The 11,598-nt window shown below is 41.5% G+C and overlaps 1 protein-coding gene across 3 annotated transcripts in view; it reads right to left on the bottom strand.

Moving 5' to 3' along the window:
- Positions 1 to 11,598, bottom strand: part of GABPB1 (GA binding protein transcription factor beta subunit 1) — a 76,321-nt gene that overhangs the window by 52,194 nt on the left and 12,529 nt on the right. For all 3 annotated transcript variants that reach the window (XM_019504138.1, XM_019504139.1, XM_019504140.1), the window contains exons 2-3: positions 1,071 to 1,178; positions 149 to 316 (exon numbers count right to left, since the gene is read on the bottom strand). In XM_019504138.1, coding sequence (XP_019359683.1) covers positions 149 to 316; positions 1,071 to 1,178 — 276 coding nt within the window. The remainder of the gene's footprint in view (positions 1 to 148; positions 317 to 1,070; positions 1,179 to 11,598) is intronic.

Below are 11,598 nucleotides of genomic sequence, written 5' to 3' on the forward strand. Positions count from 1 at the left end.
TTTATTTTTTTTTTTTAAAAAAAAAAAAAAAAAAAAAAAAAAAAAAAATCGCTTTGGTGACAAACTCGGAATTTAAAGCAAACCTCTTTAATTGTAAAGCCAAACTCGGGCTCTGTTCCAAACAGCACATAATGTAAGAATTTTCTACCTTAAGTAAGACTTCTACTATGCTTGCATGGCCTTCAGACGCTGCCATATGTAATGGAGTTCTGTCCACTTTGGTTCTGGCATCGCGACTCACACCTGCTCGAAGTAACACTTCTGTTGTTGAATAGTGTCCATACTGCGCTGCTAAATGAAGTGGAGATGTTCCCAACTGTAAGGCAATGCAAAGGAAGACAGTATGAAAAAGAAGACAATAATGAAGCAGTCACTTCTTTCCCCTCTCTTCTTGATTTTTATTCTGAAGACACAGAACCCATGCACCTGTCCACCACTTCTAAACCGTTCCCCATTTAGCCCTCTGGAAAGAAGCAGGATGTTTATAAATGAATATAGAAAGAAAACATTCCAAACTGAGATCTTCACTAACCCATCACTTAGAGAAGATCCCACTGTTGTGACTTGCCTCTTCAAAGCGTCATATATGCTCTAATTCCACCAACTGCCATATTAGCTGTTGTGTCATTTACCCCATCTTTGCTAATCATCAATAGCTAGAATAAAATTCAATCAACTGGACTCTCTTCCTAAACTAAATTGTAACCATATGATTAAGAAGTTAATTAGTGACTGTTGTGGATGGAGAGCAAATACTTTACCATTAACCTTTCCATAGTTTGTCTAGGCTGCCATTAATAGTAACTCATTCACAATTTGTTATTACCAGTTGCTGTCCTCATGGCTATTATTTCAAGGTCAGATAATATGAACAAATAGTCAGTTTCAATTTGATGCTGGATACTGGGAAAAAAAATTAAACTGCAGATTCCAATTCAGGAAACCTTAAGAATAGGTTTATATAATGTTAGAGGTTATAAAAAATGTACCTATTCTCCAGAAGAAAAAAAGGAAAAACAGGGTGAAACAAAAAACAGCAAGCGACACAAACAAATTAAAATATCCGTTACCCAGTCTGTGGTGAAAGGTGCTCCATTGGCCATCAAAATGCGAACTTCATCATCTTGACCTGCTCGTGCAGCTTCTAAAAGCTTCTTTCCCAAATCTACCAGGGACATCTAGTGAAATATGGGGGGGGGGATATTAAAAGTTTAATATTACATTTATGTCATTATTTAAATGGAATAATCCTACATTTTTTTCAAATTCCATTTTCCAACCAATTTTTAATCAGTCCAAAATAAAGTTGGACTCAATAGGATATACCCTCAAAGCAAACACCCATGTAGACACTCTCATTTGAGACTGCAACCTTGTGAGGATTCATTTAATTTGCAAGTAGTAATAGGTTTGGTTTCTAGCTGCATATGTTCCCTGACTATGTCTCCAGCTGGCACTACATTTATTCAAAAGGTATTTACTTTTATAAGTTAAGAGGCACTGTGCTAAAACAGATAATATGGACAGGGCACACAGTTCTTTATGACAGTTCATGCTGGAGTTTACTGCTCTCAGGTGCAGCATTTACACATGTACCTGGGACTGCAGCAGGGCAGAGCAGCCCTGACTGGCAGGGAGACCCAAGGGTCAGCCTGCCAGCCTGGGGCTGCTCTGACCTGGTTCAATGTGCTACGGAGGGGCTGGCTGGGGAACGGGGGTGCTACTGTGCAGAGCTAACCAGCAGGCAGTCCCACACCATAGCACCCTCATGCCCCAGCAAGCCAGCTCCAGTCAGTGTCTGCACTTGCAATGTAACAGAATGAATAACTCCGCTGTAGGATAGTACTTGTGTCAGGCAGTACCCTCCTACATCAGACTTAATTAGCTTACTCCAGCCTAATAGCACTGCATGTGTAGATGCTGATGCTTTACTGCAGAGCTAATAAGTCAGCCCTGCAGTGAGCATCTCATGTAGATGCTCCTCCTCGCTACAAAACTCCCTCCAGTGTAATATAATTATTTTGATGACACCAATAAGCCAAGGATGTTAAACTGTCCTATTAAGAGAAGACAGGGAAGCTGGAAGCAGTTGTAGCTGCACCCTGGAAATGTAATCAAGTCAGTTATCAAATACAATTTGAAAGGTAAAACTACCTATGAGCAATGGGAACAAAGGACATGCTTACTGTAGGGTATCAAGGTAAAGGCACAGCCAGATAAAGTATAGTTCACATTCCTAGATGCAACTCATGAAAAAACAATCCTAGAATGCACTGGTTTAGAAAAAAATAAAGCTAAAAGCAAATTGCCATCTAAACTAACACACCTTCAACCAAGCATTTATACTCAAAATAAACCAAACTTTTGAAAGTGTATGGACTTTCATATCCAAGGTAACTAATGTTTTTAGACATGCCCCACTTTTAACTGAAAATTCTCTTCCAAGGTGGATATTTATTTATTTGGGGGGGGGGGGGGATGGGTAGTAAATGATTGGAAATTTTCTTCTGAGGAAAGTTAAAAAATGATTTTAGACAATATTGAAAGGTGGATTTTACATATCATAGACCCATAGAAAATTAGGGTTGGAAGGGACCTTAGGAGGTCATCTAGTCCAAGCCCCTGCTCAAAGCAGGACTAACCCCAACTAGATTATCCCAGCCAAAGCTCTGTCTAGCCGGGTCTTAAAAACCTCCAAGAATGGAAAGTCATAGGTGGTGGAAGGGGAGGCTAACAGGGCTTATCCCCCACAAATGCGGGGTCGAGGTAGGGCCACAAGGCAGCCCGGCCATAGGCTCCTGACAGCTCCAGCAGGGGAGGGGTGAGGAGGGGCGCGCACGCAGCAGTGAGGGAAGGAGTGGGACTGGGGCTAGAGCAGGCCCTGCACAGCCAAGGCGTGACGTGGGACACAGCCACAAGCGGCTCGTCCGGGCAGCACAGCTCCTGGTGCTACATGTACCCCAGGAGGCATGGGGAATGTGCACTCCAGGAGCTGCATGGAGCAGGGTAGGCTGTCGCTCCAGGCTGGGGCCGGGGCTACCGATACTCCTGCTGATGCAGCTCAGTATACCGTTAGTCATCTTTCCAACAAGGGCACACTATTGGCTCACATTCAGCTTATTGTCCACTGTAACCTACTGGGTCTTTTTCTGCAGAGCTGCTGCCCAGCCCGTCAGCCCCCAGCCTGTACTGGTGCGTGGGACTGTTCTGTCCTAAGCACAGAATTTTGCACTTGTCTTTGTTGGACCTCATGAGATTTCTTTAGGCCCAATTCACCTATTTGTCTAGGTCACTCTGAATCCTAGTCCTACCCTCCAATACATCTACCAGGGTAGACAGAAATCAACATTTTTTTTAAATAATTAAAATAAAAATCAGAATTTTTTTTATTTAAATCATATATTTAAGAAATGTTTTTTGTTATGATATTTTTAAAGAGATCATCATAGAATAGTGATTATAACTTCTAATTATATGCTATTTAAGACAATATATTCATGTAACCTTTTTAGAAGTTTTAGAAATAGGTCACAGCGGGCCATGAACTATATTAGGTGCTCAATTTTATGGGGTTCCCAGAGGCTCCTCTATAGATTAGTAAAAATTAAAGAAAACCACTCTACCCAATGGGACTCAGTGCTCAGTCTAGATCCCATTAAGCCAGGGGCAGGCAATTATCAGGTAGAGGGCCGCTTACTAAGTTTTGGCAAGGCATCAAGGGCCCCATGACAGGCAGCCAGGATCAAATAACTAAAATTTTTAGGGGCCCCGTGGAAAGAAGGAATGGCCTGACGGGCCGCATTTTGCCCACCCCTGCATTAAGCATTTGTGATGCTTATTTTCAGTTCTCAAACTGTGGATGTGTCTCCAGAGACCATAAGCAGACAAGGTTCTTTGGGCAGATGTGATAATTTATTAGACCAACTAAATAGTTGGAAAAATTGTTCTTTGCAAGCTTTCGGGTACAAACACCCTTTTTCAGGCATAGGGAGAGTTTGTCTCGAGATAGCATCCTTGTTAACAGCAGTATATGGAGATGAGAGATAACAGACCTAATTACCCACCCTTCAGCCATACTGTCTCTCTGCAGGTTTGTGTACACAGTCAAGCCCTTACCTTTCTCTAAAAGTGAAAAGTTTCAAGAAGTTAAATGAATAAGCGCAGAACTTTGTAGTAGTAATGCACTTTTTGTAGTAATCAATGATTAAATCAAAGGTTTCTGACTAGTGATTTAAATAGATTTGGTTTAAATCAAATCCACCCATGTATCTCCTGCTCCCCCCAGCTTGGTGTCATCTGTAAACTTGCTGAGGGTGCATTCTATGCCACCCTCCGGTTCATTGATGAAGACACTGAACAAAACCAGTCCCAGGACCAACCCCTGGGGCACTCCACTTGATACTGGCTGCCAACTAGACATTGATTATTACAGGCTGAGACTGATGCTCCAGCCAGTTTTCTATCCACCTTACACTCCATTCATCTAGTCTATACTTCCTTAGCTTGCCTGGGAGAATGTTGTGGGAGGCCATATCAAAAGCCTTACTAAGATCAAGGTATACCACATCCACCCGTCTCCCCGCATCCACAGAGCCAGTCACATCATCGTGGATGGCAATCAGATTAGTCAGACATGACTTGCCCCTGGTGAATCCATGCTGACTGTTCCTAATCACCTTCTTCTCCACCAAGTGCTTAGAAATGGATTTCTTGATGATCTACTCCATGATTTTTCCAGGAACTGAGGCAGGAATGGCCCACAATTTTTTGGGACCCCCTCCAAGATATAGTTTTGGGGCTCCCTGACACAAAGAAGCTGGTGGCAGCAGCAGCGGGGTCAGGGGGTGGCAAGCGGCTGGATGTGAAGTGTCGGAGGGGTGGGGGTGGCAAGCAGCTAGATGCAGGGGGCCCCTTGGCTGTGGGGCCCCCTGCAGCTCCAGGTTTCACAGGATAGGACAGGCTAGCTCTGGACAGAGGTGAGGCTGACTGGCCTGTAGTTCCCTGGCTCCTCCTTTTTCCCTTTCTTAAATATGGGTGCTGTTTGCCCTTTTCCAATCATCCAGGACCTTTCCTGATCATCATGAGTTTTCAAAGTTCATGGCCAGTGGCTCTGATATCTCATTAGCCAACTCCCTCAGCACCCTCGGGTGCACTGCATTGAGCCCCATGGATTTGTACACGTACAGCTTTTCTAAACAGTCCCTAACCTGTTCTTTCACCACTGTTGGCTGCTTATTTCCTCCTCAAACTGTGCTGTCTGGCGCAGTAGTCTGGGAGCTGACCTTGCCTGCTAAGATGGAGGTGAAAAAGCCATCAAGCACTTTAGCCTTTTCTGCATCCTCTGTCACACGGTTGCCTTCCCCATTCAGTAAGGGACCCACACTTCCCCTGATCCTCCTTTTGCTACTGACGTACTTGTAGAAACCCTTCACCTCCCTTGCTAAATGCAACTCCAATTGCGCTTTGGCTTTCCTGACTTCATCCCTGCATGCCCAAGCAATGCTTTTATACTCCTCCCTAGTTACTTGTCTAAGTTTCCACTTCTTATAAACTTCTTTTTTATGATTTAGTTTACTGAAGAGTTCCCTACTAATCAAAGCTGGTCTTCTGCCATACTTGCTAGTCTTCCTGCGCAATTGGGATGGTTTGTTCCTGCACTCTCAGTAAGGCTTTCTTAAAGTACAGCCAGCTCTCCTGGACTCTACTTCCCCTCAGTCTGGCTTCCCAAGGGATCCTGCCCATGAGTTCCTGAAGCGAGTCAAACTCTGCTTTTCTGAAGTCCAGGGTCCTTACTCTGCTGCTCTCCATCCTTTCTTTCTTCAGGATCCTGAACTCAGTCATCTCATGGTCACTGCCCCAGTTGCCATCCACTACTACTACATTAGCCACCAATTCTTCCCTGTTTGTGGGCAGCAGGTCAAGAAGAGCTATGACGCAGATCTTTTAAGTACAGTATTTTTCAATGCACATGTACAAACAGTACTTACTTTTTTGGTGCATAAAATAATTGGACAACAGTAGGAGGTGGCATTTACATCAATTTGAACAGTGCCTGTTTCGTATGTGATTTTATGCAATTATTACAGAGAATTAGTTGGTAGAAGTAATGTAACAGTCTCTTTAGCATCCACACCTATGCAGTCAGGCTCTCTCATTTTCCATAGTATGTTCTTAAAATATGGAAAGCAGTAAACTCTGGTTAATTCAGGGCTCCAAGGGGAATGCAAATACTGACAAATTATCCAGTAATGACCAGTTATCAGGGGTTGATGATTGGGGACTGGGGAAGGTGGTGGCAGAGAATAGAAATAAAAGCAATTTAACCATATTCAAATTATTCCATAAGCCAATTAATCAGTTTGCTGAATGTACGTTTTAGAAGGTTGCAAACTACACAAGACAAGGAAAATATATGGCCTCTACTTATATGGGCCATATATATTATACTCAAGAACATGGAATCTATATGTAAAACTAAGTTCTTAAAAGATATTGGCCTCAATAACCCTCTCTCTCACACTCCTTCCCTCAGTTATCTATGCCTTGCTGCTCCTTGTGCTGCAAGTACAAATCTGTGTGAAGTTGCCACTACCACCTTATTCAGTCCATTCTGAAATTTCAATTTGTGTGTCCATTTACAGAACAAAGCTGTGAAAGTATTATTTTTCTACCTGAATCACACATACACCATGGTACTTATATGAAAACCTATACGCCATCCAGTCTCTATGACATATCTAGCCTATTGACTTGCTACAAAGGGAGCAGGGCAGAACAAGCGTGAAGTTTGTGTGTTATTTTTAGATATGTGATATCTGAATGGTCTGAATTGTACAGTCATTACTATCTGGAATGTTGCTGTTTATAAGATTTGGCTAAAGGGTTCCACAATTCCACATAAGATACAGCATGCAGAACTGAAGCTAGACTGGTCTGTTAAATGAAGGGTTGAGAACAGTGAAACACATTTAAATGCCAAGCTACTGAGGGTGAGCTGGTTTCAACTTCAACCAAGAAAGGACTTGTATTCCTCCAAGAACTACACAGCTCAAGTAACATATTAGAATGGACTCAACATTTCCCTTATGTATAAAATATGTGTCTGAGAAGCAGCATATTGTTTTGGGTTTCTAATAGTTTTCAATTCAAAATGACTACAGTAAACATAACTTCGTTCTGCTAAGCTCTTAGGGAGTGGAAGAAGAGTGGAATCATTAAAGTTATCAACACCATACATTTAAGTGTCTGGATCTTACTTCTGAAAATGAATCACTATGTGTAAATGGCAAGACATCCATAAGCACACATGGGTACGTCATGTATATCTCCAGAAAAATTCCCTGAAACATCTTTGTAAACCAGCTACCTCTACGATCCAGAATTAAAAATGTGAATTGATTAGAGAGCTTGGCGTTTTAAACAGAGACTACACTACCAGCCAAAACTGATCATGAATTTATCTTTCTTGCATCTATGTTTTCACCTACAAAATACTAAAAGTTTGAGAGGCTGTTAGCAACACAAATTCAGCAATGTACATCAAAGAGCTCAGCAAAGTGCATGAAGAGTTTGACTCATTTCCCAAACAGTAACTAATCAATGTTGGGGAACTATGGCTCAGAAAAAAATCCCATGAGATTATATTTTCATCTTCTTTGAAATGAAATCAAAAACAGTCAAAACACCAGTCATTCTGGAAAGCTTTCTTTGTGATTGGTTTAACTGATGAACTTTGACTGGTTCTACACATACTTAAAGAAATTTCTGTTTGTTTGGATATAAGATGGGTACTCGGTACCACAGCTCTAGTGGTTTGGAGGAAAATTTGAAAACCAGAGTTTGGTTTTATTGATGGGGGTCATATAGGGCCCCTAACGTCTATTAGGAAGGTCAGATTCAAGCAAATTACCTCTGTAACTTGCCAACAAATCAAAGAACCTGTAAATGTCACCCATTAACACTTTCCAGCCTAACAATACCCCTTTCTCTGTCTGAGTTCCCAATATACTTTAACAGGATTTGCATTTGAGTGACTTATCTCTCAGAGACTGAAAGAAGAGAAATGAGGGAAGGAAAAAGGAACAACACAGAGGCTCTGAGCATGCAAGGGTACACAAAGCTCCTGCACAGCAAGGAAGAACAAGGACCAGGAATACATAAAAACCCTGGCATGCAACAGATGGGAAATGGAGGGCACAGAGCCCCTTCATACAGGCATACGTATCAAAAGTCTACACTTAAAACCCACTTAGTATTCAAGGCCCGCCAAATTCAGTTACATTTTTATTTCTCAGAGGGTCCCCAAAGCAGATACCTGGGGCCATCTAGTGGAGAAGAAAAATCTCACAAGCTACCTTGCTAGGCAATTCCAATCCAAATTAAATCCCCAATAACACAGCTGATTGAGAAGATATTTTCATAATAAGATTTTTAGGGGCTAAGAATTTTTTTGCAGACAAAAGTTACCACTTATGAAACTTCTTAGGGTTCATTTTTAAACAGTCATTTAAAACATTTTAGAAAGATGACCAAGGTCATTTTTGACTGAAAAAAATGTTGCTTTAATAGTGCCTGTGGGAGGTTGCATGTTGTATTTATCTGATTCATTCTGAGTTATTTTAAAACTTCCAACTTGTCAGTGATTTTCTTGACAACAGGAACAAGTACAGCCTTTACTCAGGGAATAGGTATAACCTTCCTATCTGGCATCTAAAATACAGTCTGCGAACAGTAAGAAAAAGACTGGAAATACAAAGTTATGCACAGTCACACTGGACTTTGAGACTGCAGCTTCTTTGCATGTTCATTCCCAGAAGCCATCATAGCTTATTTAGTCTGTTGACAGCTGTTACAATGCTAGTGCCTGGTGATCAGCTCTCTGCATAGCTACGGGATGGTTGAGGATGCTGCACATCTACTAAATGGCTGCTCTTCTTCTCTTGTTCTAGCAGAACTTCTTCCACTCTGCTGACCTAAGACTACTAAAAGGCTAAAATGGGTTTGATGTTTACCTCAGGCCCCAGGGCATTTTTTTCAATTACATTTTTTTTTTTATTTAGTCTTCTTACTTTATACTTTGTACTTCAAATCCCTCACATATTTCATACTACTTGTGCATTCACTGAATAGTAAATAATAGGGTACAAGCCACTCCCAAGAGTTGGAAAGTATGAGTGCAATCATAAACTGCATCAAGGTTATTCTACGAAATACTAGCAAAGGTGGTTTTATGCCACCCCCACTTCCTGGCTGTAGCATGGGATGGATGGCAGACTATTCCACAGGTCTGATATTTGTAGTACAATACCTCCCCAAACCATACTATGTAATAACACTTCCCCAACATTCCTCCACTGCAGGCAAGGGGACACACCAGGTAGGGCAGAATTTCCACTATACCCAAGAAATCCTCAACTTAAAGTAGAGCTCCAAGTTCACTCTGTGAAGCTCCTGCAGCACACTGAGATGAACAGGACCAAGAAGCTACACTATATGATATACAGCTAATAAGACAGCCGAAAGCCTTGTACTAAATCAGAGATGCACAAGTTTTTGTGAGACTGAGTCTCACTTCATCAAATGCTGCGAAAAACTTGTACAGCTCATGTCTATCAGATAAGAGTGACTTGAATACAAGAGGCAGAAGGGAAGGAGGAGAGAGGCAAACAAGTAGTAAACTCATAGGCATAAAGGGGTCACAAAAGTTAATTCAGGTAATGGGTAAAACTTCATAGTCCCTGTTTAGCTGTAATAAATTCCACTCTGGGAATGATTTCTTGTTCTGCAATTTCTCACTGATTTTTAAAGTGCTGTTGTTATTTGTATACAAATCATCCAATAAGACTGCTCTGTGTATGTCCTTTCACAGCATCTATAAAGTGAGCTTGGTATCACAAGAGCTTATGCACCTCTGATTTAGTGTGTAAGGTGCAATCCTACCTCGCCTTCAGCCTGACTTCACACTAACACAACTAACTACTTCTCTGCTAATGTATAGTCAGTAAAACACCAAAATGTGTATCCAGTATAAATTCAATGGTTCTACTGGATTTTAGTAAAATTAGTAGAGTATCATAAGAAATAGGGGAGTGCTCTGTATCAGCTCTACGACACATTCATCAGATCTAACAAGTGTGATACTGTAACTGTCCAGATGTCTTCTTGAAATTGCAAAAATGATTCAATAGGCTTCTTCCAGACACTATCAAAAGAAAGGTAGTAAGTTAGGAATAATATCTAGAAGCTATGCCAATGGATAGCTTAGTTTGAACATATTTCTGAACCCCACAAAACACACTATGCTGCTACTGACCAGCAAATGTTTTATATACAATTAAGTGCTTAGGTTCCTTTCTTCTGGATTTAGACCTCTTCAAAATAACAGCCAACTTCTGGGACTTTTAGATTTAACCACTGTGATGCATTCTGCAGACAGCTGCTGTCAAGAATCACTCAGAAACCATTATATTCTGTTTTCAGGGAGCTGTACTGGCTTCTTACTTTCAGCTTCTTATGTAGAGTCAACTCTGAGGCTCCTTCCTTTTCCTTGTCCCTGTGACAAGGTATTTAGCAGAATCTGTAAATTCGTTGGAGGTTGATAGGCCACGCCATGAGAACTTCTGCTGTGGCCTCAAACTTATGACCTCTAGGCTGTCAATTGTGCCTGTTAGTGCTTGCACCACCCCAGCCCCCAAACTCTGATGTATAAAACCCTAAATGTTTATCTTGGCCCTTTAAATTAGAAACCCAGAGCAATTATAGCCCAGAGAGCACACAGGTAAATGAGTGTGGAGTGCACATGGCAGGTCTCACAGCTCAAGTCGGAGGCACTGGTTCCACTTTGGAAGAGTCCTACGTTCTAAAGGACTCAAAGCTTGGAAGTGTGTCTTATATACCTGGACCTAGGAACCAGTGACCAAGCTTGGTTCAGACCAACTGACTGAAAATCAGGTGGCATCCTGTATCTGGGGCCACTCAGTACAGATTGGGTACACTGATGGTGCCACAGAGGACAGAGCTGGCATAAGTGACAGTCTCTGGATTTGTTTACACCAAGATCTCAGCCACAGGTGTTTTTGTATCAGTGCAATCTCCAGGCACAAATGCAATTATGTTACAGCAGTGTAATCTGCAACAGTGCAGTTTTCTTGCAGGGTAAGTTACACCAGGACACAGTAGCTATGCTAGGGATCTATCCTGGTACAGCTACACCAATGTCAAAAATCCCTGGGTAGACCATGAACAGCATATTCTAAAATATTTTTTCCCCCAGTGCTCTGATGAACACCAGTAGGATTATCCATTGGGGTTCAGTGAGGATGCATCACTTTTCACAGCAACTTGCAGGAGCAGAATGAGAGAGGTATTATTTATCTTTCGGAATATATTTTGAAACCAACCTGCTTCAGGGTCAGTGACCTTGTTTTCAGAGGTGCCAAGCATTGCAACACTCCAGTTAAAGTTTATTTAGCATCTCTGAAAAATAAAGCTAGGACTCCTGAATATGATTTTGTATGCATGTACTGGTAGAGGTCAAAGAAACATTTTTAAAACATTTACAGCATAAGTTACCTATAACAGCTTCATCATTAAATACAA

This window comes from Gavialis gangeticus, unplaced genomic scaffold (assembly GCF_001723915.1).
Source record: "Gavialis gangeticus isolate Ggan-Ray unplaced genomic scaffold, GavGan_comp1, whole genome shotgun sequence".
Taxonomy (NCBI): Eukaryota; Metazoa; Chordata; order Crocodylia; family Gavialidae; genus Gavialis; species Gavialis gangeticus.